At 46.1% G+C, this 19,182-nt stretch overlaps 1 protein-coding gene across 1 annotated transcript in view; it reads left to right on the forward strand.

Moving 5' to 3' along the window:
* PROS1 (protein S) overlaps nt 1-19,182 on the forward strand; it is a 114,241-nt gene that overhangs the window by 89,401 nt on the left and 5,658 nt on the right. Inside the window, exons 11-13 of the mRNA XM_063956289.1 lie at nt 3,263-3,427; nt 5,247-5,415; nt 5,517-5,668. Of these exons, the coding sequence (XP_063812359.1) occupies nt 3,263-3,427; nt 5,247-5,415; nt 5,517-5,668 (486 nt within the window). The remainder of the gene's footprint in view (nt 1-3,262; nt 3,428-5,246; nt 5,416-5,516; nt 5,669-19,182) is intronic.

Below are 19,182 nucleotides of genomic sequence, written 5' to 3' on the forward strand. Positions count from 1 at the left end.
TGTGGAGAATGGTGCAGGCAGGGTAGAAGTGCCTATAATGTCCTTTTGGAAACATGTTCCGAGCCAGCTCCAGTGCTCAATAATTAGCACACCGTTGACGGCAGATGGGGCAGTCATGGTGTATGTAGAGCCATGGTGCAATGCAGCGTATGTGGTATCTATGGGAGCAGGGTAACACTGCAATATTCTCCCCATGTGCATCATTTTCCATGCAGGTGACACATGCCTGGCCTGCTTCTCCCTCTCCAGCAGTGCATCTGGTATAGGTGCGCGGGCGAGCAACAGCCGGTCTCTGATAGGGAGTATTGCTCCTTCCACTCTCCTGATGTCCATGCAGCCCTGATTGTTCTCCTCCTCTTCTCCTCACTGGAGGCCTCTGGCGTTGTCTCCGCGCACCAGTTACTGGGGGTGGTCTCATCCGCCCAGACCTCAGCCAAGGCTCAATGATGTTTGGTACATCTGAAAATATAGATCATATATTATAGGTATGATAAATAGCCAAAGGTAACAAGTAAGGATCAATTATCACTGGTTTACACTTTGAGTTACAGCAATAATATGATTTATATAATATTATAAGATACCTACGACTAAAAAAGAGCAGAAGTGTAATTACATATATACATCTAAACGTTTATGCAAACATCACAATTTGTAGGCCCCAAATGTTTATTCCCCAATCACAATGGTAAATATCCTGCTGTAGTTATACAAAGAATAGGCGGCCACGTACACGGTGGAGTCACATTATTATGACCACCAGCTAATAGCCAGAGTAACCGCCGTGTGCAGCACAGACAGCAGCTAGACGGGCTGGGAGGGACTCAGTAAGGTGCTGGTAGGTTGACACAGGTACATTTTGTCTGTGAGCTGCTCCACTGTAGTTTCGGTCGGCCCTCATGCACCTTCCTAGCCAACATTCACCTCTCACATAAATGGCATGTGGTGCTCTGCAGTTTCCATGTCGGTTATTCACAATGGGGACATTTGTCCAGTCACGATACACCTTCATGCCACCGTGGCCCAAAAGCAGATAATCATCTCTTTTTGCAACTCTGATAAATCGCCTCTTTTACCCACCAATCCAGCGCACAACACTTGGCGTACTTCATGGGCTACGTGCTGCCGACGTCACATGTAGGAGGTGGTCATAATAATGTGACTCCACTGTGTAGAATGGTAATAGAGAGTACAGGGCGCGATGCGTTCCTTACTGCATTTGCCTTGATGGTCGGACCCATTCTGTGCATGTGCAGAACAGGGCCTGCAATCTCAGCGCAGCAATTCGGATGCGTCTGCCTGACTGACAGGCAGAGGCATTCTTGGGGAGGGGCGGGGCCAGCCGGCATTCGAGACAATGGGGGCACTAGGGTTAATTTTGTTGGGAACCTATTAACCTACCAGTATATTTTTGGATTGTTCTGTGAGGCAGTAATGCTGACCATTACACCATCCGTTCTGCCCATATCCCTATGACCTATCTTTACTATAGTAACACCTGAATATGGCATTAACATTTGATCAAACAACCCATTCATGTATCATTTGTCATAAACACAGTCCCAAGTATTATATTCATTGGGTTTTTTTTTAGAAAAGGAGATCACTGTGATAATTCCTCCCACTTCAAAGAACAAATATTAAGGAATGAGACATTGGCTTAATTTTACTGGAAAAAATAAGTTTTACTTACCATACAATTCAATAAGCTGGGATAACTCTCTCCAACTCATCCTGCGTTGTCCAACAGCAGAAAGTAGACTACTAGTTCTAGTATAAGATACTAGTAACACTTGGAGGCCTTTCCCTAGTGTCAGCTAAAGCTTCAACTCAAGAAAAACCACTGATATTACTGTACACTGGGGCTTTATACCTTGCCATACAGTGTGATGTCATAATGTCACAGTGAACATTGTGACTCTTGTGTATGGTTCCATGTGGCATGCTGGTGGCAGTTGGTGGAGGCCGTGTGTCACACATTAGTAACTGTGTAATAGCTGCTGTGAGGAGATGGGTTAAGCTGGCCATACACCTAATGATTTATTGTTCAATCTGGCTGGTTGGAATGAAAATCTGGTAATGTATGGGAGCAAATGACAACTGACCATTTGCTTCACAATGTTGGAAAACTGACAAAAACGGTCATTCACACAAATTGGTTAAATCAAATGGATTTATCCAAATTTGTCTGATTGACCATTTTTGTCTGTTTCTCAGTGTTTGGGAGTAAATGTTCAACTGTCATTTGCTTCCATCCATTATCAGGTGTTCATTACAACCAGCCAGATTGGACAATAAATCTTTAGGTGTTTGTTCAGCCTTAGTTAGAGGGACAATATCAGTACTGATGGCAGGGTGGTATGGGGCATCTACTGATACTATCTCAGTTCAGCAGTTGGACCCAGTGAGCTCAGTTGTCACCTATGGTGATCTCCTGTTTTCTCTATGGTGACAGTTGCCAAACATGGGTAATAACTGTCCATGCCCTTTTACAGCAATGAGCATGACACTAAAGTAAAACACCCGGCCTACACAAATCCCTTCTCTAGAATCGGCAGAGGAAGGACGCTCAGTTATAATTAATGGTGACAGACAAGTATGGGTGACAGCAGATGACTGTTCAGTGACTGATTGTTATTTTGTGTCTCCACCTTCTGCTGTCTCTCCTCATTCCAACCATGCCGCACCACCACTAGCTGCAGCAAAGGTCAGTCACCAATGGCTGCTTTGTTATTGGTGGCTGGTAATGCTGCTGCCTGACATTAGCCACATGCACTTTCAGCAGCAGCTGCCATTGTTATTCCTGTACTTTATGAGCCTGATTCAGAGGTGTCACTGCTGCCATAATATACAAGTGCTAGTGTCAGCCAATCCCTGGTATAGATGCCAACACCTGAATGAGCAGTGAGATACCCACCTTCAGCGTCTCTGCATACTGTAACACATTCAGCAATTTTTTAGACTCCACCATTGGTTGCACCATTGATATTTGCAGTACCCAGTGGCAGGGAGCCTTTACTTTCTGTTTTCTGTCATCAGATGCAATAAGATACTCATTGTACACGCTAAGTAAGATAATAATAATTATTATAATAATATCATTGTCCTACAGTTTTAGGCCATGTTTTCTGCCCCAGTGATCTTTGTTATATTCAATCCGCATCAGTGTATCTACCCTATTACCTCTCCATGTAACCTATATGTTCTTACACTGTTATAACAATAACACAGAAGCCTAAAATCCTTATTGTTTCCTCTCTAGGTGTCTGTGGAAGAGCTGGAAAGCAGCATCAGTGTTAAAATTGCAAAAGAAGCTGTTATGAATATAAATAAACCCAAACATCTATTTACACCTGTAAATGGTATATTGGAAACCAAAGTCTACATTGCAGGATTACCGCAGAAAGTCGAAAATCTAATTAAACCGGTAACTTCAAGGATTGTCTGCTCACTGGATTCTATTCGTCTGAAATATAAAATGCCTTTATTGACAGAAGCAAAACTACAAAGATAAACTGGTATTTGACCAGAAGACACAGCAGCCGCTAATTAGCTGCAAAATCACAATACCTGTACCGTGCCATACGCAGTTCTTCATGTATGTGACATGTTCATCTGTTGCTGGGCTTACCATACCATCCCTTTATACCTGGACACTAATGAATTACACAAGTTCTGTGGCTGGCTGGCTTCAAGCCTGCATTTTTTCTGGTTTTAATCAATCACAGAACCTGTGAAATCCATGAATGTCTCGGTGTAAGGGGATAGTATGGTAACCCTACCTACTGCCTTTTCTATATACCTCTACATAAATTCAGAGCTCCACACTTTGGCTCAGTGATATAATAGACAATTTAACAAATAAGTTGCAGCACTAAGAAACTTTATTAATCATAACACACTTCCATAGTTCCAGAGTCATCCAACAATATGGGCCCGAGTCATAGGTTGCGGTTGCTCATCTACTGCTGTATGCTCGACCCGGTATTTCAACCCTTGCACCTTTCAGACCGCACCTGAACACGGGTTATGCGCGCTCCAATAACCCAATAATGTGCCAATAACCCGCGTTCATAGGTGGCGGTCTGAAAGGGGTATAAGTAGTACTAACGCTATGTCAGGTAGACATGTCTAAGCTTAGGTCAAAACAAATTGAACTGACAGGGATAGCTGTGGTGTAGCAATGCAGGTCCGAAATTGGAGATTTGGAAAAAAAAAAAGATAAAAGTTTGAATTTTATGACTGTTTTGTCATAAAATGTCACTGATAAGGTTGACATGGGACAGATCTACACATGAAGAGGTTTTTCACATTTTTTATTTTTAACTTTTTCATACTGCACCATTCACCTGGATGATTGGGAATAGTAACCTGTGCCGAGCGCAGCGGTAGCATAGCGAGGCACCTTGCACGCAACTCGCTCGCCATGCAAAGGGATGCAGTGCACTACTTGGGGTCCCTGGTCATGTTACGGACAAATTACATAAAAACCATTAAAAATATCTCATGTTGACCTTTTCATGTGTTGACCTGTCCTGTGTGACCCTTTTCCCATGCTGAGCATGTCCATGTCTAACAATAATGATCGACCTATTGACTGTCAGATTTGTCCGGGTCGACCCATTGATCCATAACCGTTGGGGAAGGGGTGGCGTAGGGGCACAATAAATGGAGAAACCTAACCAGCGCAAGAGTGTGAAAGGCTTCATGAAAGTAACAGAATGGTTATAAGGAAAAGAGTAGTCCCCTGTTGTCTACCACCTGTCTATCCTTCCAGCTCTGTAATGTGTTATGCTGACATTACAATAAGGGAGGATATTGGAATGCGTTTCCCCCTTCAGTTGTCTTCTATTAGATCTTTATCAGGTGGTCTGAGATGGTATTAGGGTTTCACATTCGGAAGAGCTCTGGTTTAGGAAAGAACCCTCAGAGAAGCTCTGTGTACTCAGAAAATGTCCTTTGACTGGCTGGTATCTTATTTTATAAATTCCGCTCTTTATACCTTGTGTTATTATTTATACCCTTCCTCTCTATTTTGCATATGTGGCTTTTGAGAGCTTAGTGAGTAATACAGTAAGCACTGTGGTGCCTTACTAATCAATAATAATATAATAAGAAGAATGTTTTTTTCTAAAACCTTCATGGTTGTGGCTTAGAGGTGGAGCGTTGATTCCGGTTTTCTATATATTCATGAATGTTACTTTGCCGAAACTGCTTTCACTTACCTCACTGTAATGTTGACATAGATCAACCCCCGATTAGACGGATGTATCCGCGGATGGAATTTAATGAAACAAGGAGCGTTGGGGGTAAAAGAAGTTATCCAAGAAAAGCAGAGCAAGCACTGTCTGGTCTCCGTGGAGAAGGGGTCCTATTATCCAGGAGGCGGAGTAGCACAATTTTTAGTCAACTACAGTAAGTATTTGTATTGCAGTACATGTAAAGAGAATGACATTAGAATGTATGGAGATTGCAACTGTCCAATAAAAGGCTTCATTTCTCACTGTCCCTTACAGCAGACAACACTATAACTAATGAAGATTGGTCAGTAAACGTTACATTGGACATTCGATCATCTACAGGCACTGGGGTGCTGTTTGCTCTGGTTAGTGAGGACACCGCCCCTCTAGTTATAGCTATTGAAGATCAGTCATCGGATATTGTGCAAGTATGTGTATATATGTCTTATTTGCATTTATTATAGAGTTTATTATTATTATTATTATTATTATTATTACAAGTACTCATAAAGCACAAGCCAAAACTTTCTTCTTTAGATATCCCAGCAAAGGTATTATTATAAAAAGTGCTAATCCTTGCCTTGCAGAAGTATACAGTCTGATTCTGAGTCCGGTACAGGTAACCTCTGGACTTGGACAAACCACATTGTAATGTAATGAGTGCAAATGCATTTATTTTTGCATGCAGGGTAAACACTGTCTCCTTCATGCAGCCCACAAATGCTGTGCAGCTTTACAGGTGAAACTCAGAAAATTAGAATATCGTGCAAAAGTTCATTTACTGTATTTCAGTAATTCAACTTCAAAGGTGAAACTAATATATTATATTATAGACTCATTACATACAAAGTCAGATATTTCAAGCCTTTATTTGTTATAATTTTGATGATTGTGGTTTACAGCTTAAGAAAAGCCAAAATCTCAGAAAATAAGATTTTAAACCTACCGGTAAATCTATTTCTCCTAGTCCGTAGAGGATGCTGGGGACTCCGTAAGGACCATGGGGTATAGACGGGCTCCGCATGAGATAGGGCACCTAAAAAGAACTTTGACTATGGGTGTGCACTGGCTCCTCCCTCTATGCCCCTCCTCCAGACCTCAGTTAGAGAACTGTGCCCAGAGGAGATGGACAATACAAGGCAGGATTTAGCAATCCAAGGGCAAGATTCATACCAGCCCACACCAATCATACCATGTAACCTGGAACATACATAACCAGTTAACAGTATGAACAAACTACAGTAACGGTCCAAGACCGATGTCAACTGTAACATAACCCTTATGTAAGCAACAACTATGTACAAGTCTTGCAGAGTTTCCGCACTGGGACGGGCGCCCAGCATCCTCTACGGACTAGGAGAAATAGATTTACCGGTAGGTTTAAAATCTTATTTTCTCTTACGTCCTAGAGGATGCTGGGGACTCCGTAAGGACCATGGGATTTATACCAAAGCATCCAATCGGGCGGGAGAGTGCGTATGACTCTGCAGCACCGACTGAGCAAATGCTAGGTCCTCATCAGCCAGGGTATCAAACTTGTAGAATTTAGCAAAAGTGTTTGACCCCGACCAAGTCGCCGCTCGGCAAAGTTGTAAAGCCGAGACGCCTCGGGCAGCCGCCCAAGAAGAGCCCACCTTCCTAGTGGAATGGGCCTTAACCGAATTTGGTACCGGCAATCCAGCCGTAGAGTGAGCCTGCTGAATCGTATTACAGATCCAACTAGCAATAGTCTGCTTCGAAGCAGGAGCGCCAATCTTATTGGCCGCATACAGGACAAACAGAGCCTCTGTTTTCCTAATTCTAGCCGTCCTGGCTACATAAATTTTTAAGGCCCTGACTACGTCCAGGGATCTGGAATCCTCCAGGTCACTTGTAGCCACAGGCACCACAATAGGTTGATTCATATGGAACGAAGAAACCACTTTAGGCAAAAATTGCGGACGTGTCCACAATTCAGCTCGATCCACATGAAAAATCAAGTAGGGGCTCTTGTGTGAAAAAGCCGCCAATTCTGACACTCGCCTTGCTGATGCTAAGGCCAACAACATGACCACCTTCCAGGTAAGAAATTTCAACTCAACCTTGTTAAGCGGTTCAAACCAGTGTGATTTTAGGAACTGCAACACCACGTTCAGGTCCCATGGTGCCACTGGAGGCACAAAAGGGGGCTGGATGTGCAGCACTCTCTTTACAAACGTCTGGACTTCTGGAAGAGAGGCCAATTCCTTCTGAAAGAAAATCGAGAGGGCCGAAATCTGTACCTTTAACAGAGCCTTTTCTCAGGCCCATATCCACTCCTGTCTGTAGGAAGTGGAGAAGACGACCCATTTGAAAATCTTCCGCAGGTGCATTCTTGGTCTCACACCAAGACACATACTTTCGCCAGATACGGTGATAATGTTTTATCGTCACCTCCTTCCTAGCCTTTATTAACGTAGGGATGGCCTCTTCCGGAATCCCCTTTTTCGCTAGGATTCGGCGTTTAACCGCCATGCCGTCAAACGTAACCGCGGTAAGTCTTGAAATACACAGGGCCCCTGCTGCAATAGGTCTTCCCTCAGAGGAAGAGGCTAGGGATCTCGTGTGAGCATCTCTTGTAGATCCGAGTACCAGGCCCTTCGAGGCCAGTCTGGGACAACGAGTATCGTTCGTACTCTTCTTCGTCTTATGATCCTCAACACTTTTGTGATGAGAGGAAGAGGAGGAAACACGTAGACCGATTTGAACACCCACGGTGTTACCAGAGCGTCCATTGCTATTGCCTGAGGGTCCCGAGACCTGGCGCAGTACCTCTGAAGTTTTTTGTTGAGGCGTGACGCCATCATGTCTATTTGAGGAGTTCCCCAAAGACGTGTTACTTCTGCAAAGACTTCTTGATGAAGTCCCCACTCTCCTGGATGGAGATCGTGTCTACTGAGGAAGTCTGCTTCCCAATTGTCCACTCCCGGAATGAAGATAGCTGACAGAGCGCTTACATGATTTTCCGCCCAGCGAAGGATCCTTGTGGCTTCCGCCATCACGACTCTGCTTTTTGTCCTGCCTTGGCGGTTCACATGAGCCACTGCTGTGACATTGTCTGATTGAATCAGAACCGGTAGGTTTCGAAGAAAACTCTCCGCTTGTCGAAGGCCGTTGTAAATGGCCCTGAGTTCCAACACATTGATGTGTAGACAGGACTCCTGGTCTGACCAAAGACCCTGAAAATGTTTTCCCTGTGTGACCGCTCCCCATCCTCGGAGGCTCGAGTCCGTGGTAACCAGGATCCAATCCTGAATTCCGAACCTGCGACCCTCCAGGAGGTGAGCACTTTGCAACCACCACAGGAGGGACACTCTGGTCCATGGGGACAGAGTTATTTTCCGATGTAAGTGCAGATGGGAACCGGACCACTTGTCCAGAAGGTCCCATTGAAAAGTCCTTGCATGGAACCTGCCGAAGGGAATGGCCTAGTAGGCCGCCACCATTTTCCCCAGAACTCGAGTGCATTGGTGAACTGACACCCTTTTCGGTTTTAGCAGGTCTCTGACCATGTTCTGTATGTCTTGGGCTTTCTCTATTGGGAGGAAGACCTTCATTTGTTCCGTATCCAGTATCATACCTAGGAACGGTAGTCGAGTTGTCGGAATCAACTGTGACTTCGGTAGATTTAGAATCCAACCGTGTTGCTGGAGCACTCTCAACGAGAGCGCCACACTGTTCAGCAATTTCTCCCTTGATCTCGCTTTTATCAGGAGATCGTCCAAGTATGGGATAATTGTGACTCCATGTTTGCGCAGGACCACCATCATTTCCGCCATTATCTTGGTGAAAATCCTCGGGGCCGTGGAGAGTCCAAACGGCAACGTCTGAAATTGGTAATGACAATCCTGTACAGCGAATCTCAGGTATTCCTGATGGGGGGGGCATATATGGGGACATGAAGGTACGCATCCTTTATGTCCAGAGACACCATAAACTCCCCCTCCTCCATGTTGGCTATTATCGCTCTGAGAGATTCCATTTTGAATTTGAATCTTCTTATGTACAGGTTTAGGGATTTCAGATTCAAAATAGGTCTGACCGAACCGTCCGGTTTCGGGACCACAAATAGGGTTGAATAGTAACCTCTTCCCTGCTGGTGCAGGGGAACCTTGATTATCACTTGCTGTATACACAGCGTTTGAATTGCAGCTAACACTACATCCCTTTCCGATGTGGAAGCTGGTAGGGCCGATTTGAAAATCGGCGCGGGGGCACCTCCTCGAATTCCAATTTGTAACCCTGGGAAACTATTTCCAACACCCAGGGATTCAGGTCCGAACTGACCCAGGCCTGACTGAAAAGTCGAAGACGTGCCCCCACCAGTGCGGACTCCCTCAGGGGAGCCCCAGCGTCATGCTGTGGGTTTTGGAGCAGCCGGGAAGGACTTTTGGTTCCTGGGCACCTGCCGAAGCAGGTGCTCTCTTGCCACTGCCCTTACCTCTGGCGAGGAAAGAGGATCCCAGACTTCTTTTGGACTTGTGCGACCGAAAGGACTGCATCTGATAGGGTGTTACTTTCTTTTGCTGTTGGGGTATATAAGGTAAAAAATTTGATTTACCTGCTGTGGCTGTGGAAACCAGGTCCGTCAGCCCATCCCCAAACAATACATCACCCTTGTAGGGTAGTACTTCCATATGTTTCTTGGAATCCGCATCACCCATCCATTGGCGAGTCCATAAGGCTCTTCTCGCTGAGACAGACATGGCATTGGCCCTAGAAGCTAGCAATCCAATGTCCCTGTGAGCATCCCTCATAAATAAGACTGCGTCTTTAATATGGGCTAGAGTTAGGAATATAGTATCCTTATCCATATTATCAAATTGATCTGTCAGCTCATCTGTCCAAGCTGCAATTGCGCTACACACCCATGCCGACGCAATTGTCGGTCTTAGCACAGCACCCGTATGAGAATAAATACACTTTAAGGTAGTTTCTTGCCTGCGATCTGCAGGGTCCTTAAGGGCTGCTGTGTCAGGAGACGGTAGCGCCACTTTCTTGGACAAGCGCGTCAGGGCTTTGTCCACAGTGGGGGGTGATTCCCAAATCTCCCTGTCCTGCTTAGGGAAAGGGTATGCCATATAAATTCTTTTGGGGATCTGCGGTCTCTTATCCGGAGTCTCCCAAGCTTTTCCAAAGAATTCATTTAATTCATGAGATGTGGGAAAGTTAATAATCTGTTTCTTTTCCTTAAACATGTGTACCCTTGTGTCGGGGACAGAGGGTTCATCCACAATCTGCAACACATCCCTTATTGCCACAATCATACACTGAATGGTTTTAGTCACCCTAGGGTGCAATTTTACTTCGTTATAGTCGACACTGGAATCAGAATCCGCGTCGGTAGTAGTGTCTTGTGTTAAGGGAGGCTTTTGAGACCCCGACGGGCCCTGTGAGTCGGTCCAACCTGAGGATTGATCCCCTGATGTCCCCCCTAAATCAGCCTTATCAAGCTTTTTATGTAAAGATGCCACACTTGCATTCAACATGTGCCACATGTCCATCCAATCTGGAGTCGGCACAACCGACGGGGACACACCACTCATTTGCTCCACCTCCTCCTTGGAAAAGCCTTCTGCTTCAGACATGTCGACACCACGTACCGACACCCCACACACACACAGGGATTAACCTATAAGGGGACAGAACCCCAACCAGGCCCTTAGGAGAGACAGAGAGAGAGTATGCCAGCACACACCCAACGCTTAATAACACCGGAAAAATATGACCAGATAGCGCTTTTATATATATATATATATATAAAATGACCAGATTCCCACTCACTGCGCTCAAAATGCCCCCCTCCTCTTTTTTCCAGCCTGAATGTTCAGCAGGGGAGAGACCAAGGAGCCAGCGTTTTCCTCATGCAGCTTCTGTGGAGAAAATGGCGCTGGTTAGTGCTGGGGATCAAGCTCCGCCCACCCGACGGCGGGCTTCGGTCCCGGTGATTTTTTTATAGAAAATGGCGGGGGATCGTAGAATTACTGCCCAGCAGCCCAATCTACCTTGTCAGTACCCAAATGTGAGGTTTATTGCTGCCCAGGGCGCCACCCCCTGCGCCCTGCACCCTTCAGTGCTGCTCTGTGTGTGTGAATGGGAGCAATGGCGCGCAGCTTACCGCTGCGCACCTTACCTCATGAAGATCTGATGTCTTCTGCCGCCTATGATGTCTTCTGCCTTCTCATACTCACCCGGCTTCTATCTTCGGCATCTGTGAGGAGGACGGCTGCGCGGCTCCGGGACGAACCCCAGGTGAGACCTGTGTTCCGACTCCCTCTGGAGCTAATGGTGTCCAGTAGCCTTAGAAACAGAGCCCAACTTGACAAGCCAGCTCTGCTTCTCTCTGCTCGGCCCCACGATGCAGGGAGCCTGTTGCCAACAGGACTCCCTGAAAATAAAAAACCTAACAAAATTCTTTTTCCACAGAAAACTCTGGAGAGCTCTCTGCAGTGCACCCATTCTCCTCTGGCCACAAGATCTAACTGAGGTCTGGAGGAGGGGCATAGAGGGAGGAGCCAGTGCACACCCATAGTCAAAGTTCTTTTTAGGTGCCCTATCTCCTGCGGAGCCCGTCTATACCCCATGGTCCTTACGGAGTCCCCAGCATCCTCTAGGACGTAAGAGAAAATTAGAATATTACATAAAATTAATAAAAAAAAGGATTTTAAATACTGAAATGTCGGCCCTCTGAAAAGTATAATCATGCATATGTACTCAGCACTTGGTTTGGGCCCCTTTTGCATGAATTACCCGCCCATCGGCCCTTCTGGCATTTGCCAGATGGGCCAAATGGGCAGTCTGGCTCTGGTTTATTGAAACTGTTTTGACAATCTTCTTCCAGTTGCAGTGAATGGGTAATCCAATTAAAGGATAATTTTGATGGGAGAAATAGTTGTAGTTAGAACACATTTATAAATACAGGTTGAGTATCCCTTATCCAAAATGCTTGGGACCAGAAGTATTTTGGATAGCAGATTTTTCCGTATTTTGGAATAATTGCATACCATAATGAGATATCATGGCGATGGGACCCAAGTATAAGCACAGAATGCATTTATGTTTCATATACACCTTATACACACAGCCTGAAGGGCATTGTAGCCAATATTTATAATAACTTTGTACATTAAACAAAGTGTGTGTACTGTACATTCACAAAATTAATTTGTTTCATATACACCTTATACACACAGCCTGAAGGTCATTTAATACAATATTTTTAATAACTTTGTTTATTAAACAAAGTTTGTGTACACTGAGCCATCAGAAAACAAAGATTTTACTATCTCAGTCTCACTCCAAAAATTCCGTATTTTGGAATATTTGAATGTGGGATACTCAACCTGTAATTACTTTTCTCATACGTCCTAGAGGATGCTGGGGATGACATCAAGACCATGGGGTATAGACGGGATCCGCTGGAGACATGGGCACTCTAAAGACTTTTCATTGGGTGTGAACTGGCTCCTCCCTCTATGCCCCTCCTCCAGACCTCAGTTTTTGAAATGTGCCCAGGTCGACTGGATGCATTCTAAGGAGCTCTACTGAGTTTCTCTGAAAAGACTTATGTTAGGTTTTTTATTTTCAGGGAGATCTGCTGGTATCAGACTCCCTGCTTCGTGGGACTGAGGGGGCAGAAGCAGAACCAACTTCCTCAGAGTTTCATGGCTCTGCTTCTGGCTGACAGGACACCATTAGCTCCTGAAGGGAACTGAACGCTAGCCGTGTCTAGATGCTCACTCCCACAGCACGCCGTCACCCCCCTCACAGAGCCAGAAGTCAGAAGACAGGTGAGTATGAGAAGAATGATCTTCAATCAAGTAAGTGACGGCTGAGGTGCGGCGTGGCTGGCGGAAGCGCAGTGCGCCCTTGCTGCCCACACACACAGGCACTGCAGGGTGCAGGGCGTGGGGGGGGGGTGCGCCCTGGGCAGCAAGAAAAATACCTCAAACTGGCTAAAAGGGGGAATAAGATGCCCAGGCACAGCCCTACCCCCACCGGTATAAATATTATGAAAAGTTTCTGAGGTAAAAAGGGCGGAGCTTCTTCCTCAGGCAGCCAGCACACTACTCAGCGCCATTTTCTCTCTCTCCTCAGGCTGCAGAGAACACGCTGGTGCTATAAAGGGGGGGCACAAAGCGATTGTGGTGCATTTGAAAGTGAATATTACTATTTAAAAGTGCTTTTGGGCTGTGGACATACTGTGTTCACAGGCAATACTGGCGTTGGGTTTGTGAACTGGCTGCTCCTATCCTGTGTCCCTCTGACAGATTTTACTGTGGGTCTGTCCCCAAAATAAGTCCCAGTGTGTCTGTGAGTGTGGTGTACACGTGTGAGGCATGTCTGAGGCAGGGAGTTCCTCCCCGGAGGAAGCAATTTTAGGGACACAGAGTTGTAATGTGGTGGCGCTACCGGCACACCAAGAGCCTGCATGGGTGAAAGAGCTACGTGACAGTATGCATCTGATTAACCGTAGATTGGATAAGTCTGAATCTAAGGCTGCATGCTGGAGAAAATCTGTGGAAGATGTGATTTTTCAGGATGCTGTTATTCCTTATGCGGGCGGCCCCTCTGGGTCACATAAGAGACCATTTGCAAATGTTGTAAACACTGATACTGACACGGATTCTGATTCTTGTGTCGACAATATTGAATCCAGAGAGATAGATCATAAATTGGCAAAAAGTATACAATATATGATTGTGGCTATAAGGGACGTGTTGGAGGTTACAGAAAGCACTCCTGTACCTCAGGAGAAAGCTTATTTATGTAAGGAAAAGAAATCCAAAGTCACGTTCCCTCCTTCACACGAACTAAATGCTTTGTTTGAAGGGATGTGGGTGAATCCTGATAAAAAAAATTGTATTCCCAAAAGGATTCACATAGCTTATCCTTTCCCGGTTGAAGACAGGAAAAAATGGGAGTCACCCCCTGTGTTAAATAGTGCACTTTCCAGGTTGACAAAGAAGGTAATTCTCCCTGCTCCTGGCACGGCTTCTCTTAAAGAGCTGGCAGACCACAAAATGGAACCGACATTGAAATCCATTTATGTTACCAATGGTACACTGCTCAGGCCCACTATTGCCTGCGCATGGGTGAGTCGCACTATTGAAAAATGGTTAGAAAGCGTGTCATCAGAAATTGACACGATTGATAAAGATGAGATACTCCTTAAGTTAGGGAATATCAAGAACGTTACCTCCTACATGCTGGAAGCAATGAAGGATATTGGACTCTTGAGTTCACAAGCCGCTACCATGGCAGTATCGGCTAGGCGGGCGTTATGGATTCGCCAGTGGAACGCGGATGCAGATTCCAAAAGAAACATGGAGGCTCTCCCATGTAAAGGTGAGGCCTTATTTGGCGATGGCCTGGATGTGTTAGTCTCGGCGGCTACCGCAGGTAAGTCAACATTTTTGCCCTCTGCGCCTGCACCGGCAAAAAAGACCTATCACCCGCAAATGCAGTCCTTTCGGCCCAATAAATACAAAAAGATGAGAGGTTCCCCCTTCTTTGCAGGAAGGGGAAGGGGAAAGAAGCCCACACTGGCTCCAGGTTCCCAAGAGCAAAAGTCTACCCCTAATTCTGCCAAATCCCCAGCATGACGCTGGAACTCCCTTGCGGGACGCCGCTCGGGTGGGGGCACGTCTCAAACTCTTCAGCCAGGATTGGATTCTGTCTGGCCTGGACCCCTGGGTGTTGCAAATAGTATCCCAGGGATACAAACTAGAGTTTCAAGACGTTCCCCCATGCCGATTTTTCAAATCGACCTTGCCAGCTTCTCCGCCAGAGAGAGAAGCACTAACAGCGGCAATCCAAAAAATTATGTCAAGACCAGGTCATAGTCCTGGTACCGTTGTCACAACAAGGGCGGGGTTTTTATTCAAGCCTTTTTGTTGTTCCGAAGCCGGACGGCTCGGTCAGACCGATCCTAAATCTAAAAAATCTGAATTTCTTCCTGAAAATGTTCAAGTTCAAGATGGAATCACTTCGGGCGGTGATTGCCAGTCTGGAGGAGGGGGACTACTTGGTGTCGGTGGACATCAAGGATGCTTACCTGCATGTTCCCATTTATCCTTCTCACCAGGCTTATCTGAGATTCGCGATTCAGGATTGACATTACCAATTCCAGACGTTACCTTTCGGTCTCTCCACGGCGCCAAGGGTATTCACCAAGGTGATGGCGGAGATGATGGTCCTCCTTCGTCAGAAAGGAGTTAATATAATCCCTTATCTGGACGACCTCCTGATAAAGGCGAGATCCAGGGAGCAGTTATTACAAAACATATCCCTCTCCCTGTCAATACTCCAACAACACGGGTGGATCATAAATTACCCAAAGTCACAGTTGGAACTGACGACAAGGTTGTCTTTCCTCGGGATGATTCTGGACAAAGAAGTTCAGAGAGTATTTCTTCCGCTGGAAAAGGCTCTGGAAATCCAGAAAATGGTAAAACAGATATTGAAACCATCAAGTGTGTCGATCCATCAGTGCCTTCGGTTGTTGGGGAAGATGGTGGCGGCCTACGAGGCCATACATTTTGGCAGGTTCCATGCCAGAGTATTCCAGTCGGACCTGTTGGACAAGTGGTCGGTGTCACACCTACACATGCACAGAAAGATAATCCTGTCGTCAAAAACCAGGAATTCACTCCTGTGGTGGTTGCACAGCTCTCACCTGCTAGAGGGACGCAGGTTCGGCATTCAGGACTGGGTCCTAGTAACCACGGATGCAAGTCTCCGAGGCTGGGGAGCAGTCTCTTAGGGAGAAAACTTCCAGGGACGTTGGTCACATTAGGAAGCCTGCCTTCACATAAACGTGCTGGAGCTAAGAGCCATTTACAACGGCCTTCAACAAGCGGTACATCTTCTTCAAGACCGTCCCGTGCAGTTCCAGGTGGACAACGTAACAGCAGTCGCATACATAAACAGGCAGGGCGAAACGAAAAGCAGAGCGGCAATGGCAGAGGCGACAAAAATCCTCCGCTGGGCAGAAAAACATCTACAAGCTCTGTCGGCAATATTCATTCCGGGAGTAGACAACTGGGAAGCAGACTTCCTCAGCAGACACGATCTCCATCCAGGAGAGTGGGGCCTCCACCAAGAAGTCTTCGCAGAGGTGACAAGTCTTTGGGGAGTTCCTCAAATAGACATGATGGCGTCTCATCTCAACAAGAAGCTTCAGAGATACTGTTCCAGGTCGAGAGACCATCAAGCAGTAGCAGTGGATGCACTGGTGATCCAGTGGGTGTTTCCGTCAGTGTATGTTTTCCCTCCACTTCCGCTGATCCCAAAAGTACTCAGGATCATAAGAAAGACAAGGGTTCGAGCAATCTTCATTGCCCCAGACTGGCCAAGAAGGGCTTGGTACCCAGATCTTCAGCAGTTACTCATAGAAGATCCTCGGCCACTTCCTCCTCGGGAGGACCTGCTGCAGCAGGGGCCATGTGTGTACCAAGACTTACCGCTGCTATGTTTGACGGCATGGATGTTGAGCACTGTATCCTAGCCAGGAAGGGTATTCCTAAGGAGGTCATCCCCACCCTTATTCAGGCCAGAAAGGGAGTAACGTCAAAACATTACCACCGTATTTGGAGAAAATATGTGTCTTGGTGTGAATCCAAGAAAGCTCCTGCGGAAGAGTTTCACTTAGGACGTTTTCTCCATTTTTTGCAGGATGGTGTGGAGACGGGCCTACGATTGGGATCAATCAAGGTCCAAATTTCGGCCTTGTCAGTGTTCTTCCAAAAACAATTGGCCTCTCTTCCAGAGGTTCAGATCTTCGTGAAAGGGGTTCTGCACATCCAGCCTCCATTCGTGCCTCCAGTGGCACCATGGGACCTTAACATGGTATTGCAGTTCCTTCAATCGGATTGGTTTGAGCCTCTACAAAAGATAGAGTTGAAGTTTCTCACTTGGAAAGTGGTGATGCTTTTGGCATTGGCATCCGCAAGGTGGGTGTCTGAATTGGGGGCCTTGTCTCACAAGAGCCCTTACCTGATTTTCCATGAAGATAGGGCAGAGTTGCGGACTCGCCAACGTTTTCTTCCAAAGGTGGTTTCTGCTTTTCACATAAACCAACCTATTATGGTGCCAGTAGTTACTGACAAATTCACTGATTCAAAGTCTCTAAATGTGGTTAGAGCTTTGAAAATCTATGTTGCTAGAACAGCTCGTATACGGAAAACAGAGGCTCTGTTTGTCCTGTATGATCACAACAAGATTGGCTGTCCTGCTTCCAAGCAGACTATTGCACGTTGGATTAAAAATATGATTCAGCAAGCTCATACTACGGCTGGATTGCTGTTACCGACGTCGGTAAAGGCCCACTCCACTAGGAAGGTGGGCTCATCCTGGGCGGCTGCCTGGGGGGTCTCGGCATTACAACTTTGCCGAGCAGCTACTTCGTCAGGGTCAAACACAATTGCTAAGTTCTGCAAGTTTGACACCTTGGCCGATGAGGACCTAAAGTTTGGTCAATCGGTGCTGCAGGGTCATCCGCACTCTCCCGCCCGTACTGGAGCTTTGGTATAGACCCCATGGTCTTTATGTCGTCCCCAGCATCCTCTAGGACGTATGAGAAAATAGGATTTTGATAACCTACCGGTAAATCCTTTTCTCCTAGTCCGTAGAGCAGTGAATTTCAACCTTTTTTTACTCGCGGCACACCGAACAATATTTTAAAATTGCCAAGGCACACCACCAGTTCCGCACAGAAAAAAAAAAAACCCCCACACATATTGGCCCTCACAAAAAAAATCCACACATACATTGGCCTACACAGAAAAAAACAATCACATTTCTCCCCACATAAATCCTATTGCTCCCCACATGAATTATTCACATTGTTCCCCCCATAAATCCACAAATTCTTATTCTCCCCACATAAATCCTATTGAAATCCTATTGTTCCTCACAGGAGAAATAATATAACAAATGATAGCCCCTTCCTGTCAGCTGTCCTCCTCCCTGTCCCTCAGTGGCGGGGGTTGTTCATAGTGGAGTTCTGCGAATACTGAGCAGCGGGCAGTCGGGCAGGAGTGGATATGGGTTGGCAAGAAAAGTTGTGTATGCAGTTGGGAACTGGAAGATGTGTATGCAAGGTGGGCTGGCTGGGTGGTGAGACGAGGCTGCCGTGACTTATGATATCACACCTTCGCGTTTTCAAGGCATAGGTCACGGCCGGAGCACGACTGATCCTCTAAGAAGAGTCCGGGCCAACAGTTCACTCTGAAGGTGCAGGATGCTGCTCTGGCTCCGCGGCACACCTTGCAACTGGTCGCGGCACACTAGTGTGCCACGGCACACTGGTTGAAAAAGCCTGCCGTAGAGGATGCTGGGCGCCCGTCCCAGTGCGTACTTTACCTGCAGTTTAGTTATTACAGTTACACAAGTTGTGTTATCTTGGTTTCAGCATGTTGCTGCAATTAGTTCATGCCTGTTGGCGTGTGTTATGTTGAATGCCATGTGTGCGGCATGGTTGAGTGTGTGAGTTGGTAGATATCTCACCACTAGTTAAGTAATTCCTTTCCTCGAAATGTCAGTCTCCCTGGGCACAGTTCCTACAACTGAGGTCTGGAGGAGGGGCATAGAGGGAGGAGCCAGTTCACACCCAATGAAAAGTCTTTAGAGTGCCCATGTCTCCTGCGGATTCCGTCTATACCCCATGGACTTGATGTCATCCCCAGCATCCTCTACGGACTAGGAGAAAAGGATTTACCGGTAGGTTATCAAAATCCTATTTTTTGCATTACAGTACTTCATAGCAATTAGCAATGTATAAGATTCCAAGCATCAACTTTACAATATAACCATTACTTATTTTTATTGTCATTGCTGTCGCCTTAAAATTGACTGTCTCCTAAAGGTCTCTTTAATTTTTTCTACTGTTACATTTTCTTCCTCTCAAAAACTTAGGAATTAC

This window comes from Pseudophryne corroboree, chromosome 2 (genome assembly GCF_028390025.1).
Source record: "Pseudophryne corroboree isolate aPseCor3 chromosome 2, aPseCor3.hap2, whole genome shotgun sequence".
NCBI classification, from domain to species: Eukaryota; Metazoa; Chordata; class Amphibia; order Anura; family Myobatrachidae; genus Pseudophryne; species Pseudophryne corroboree.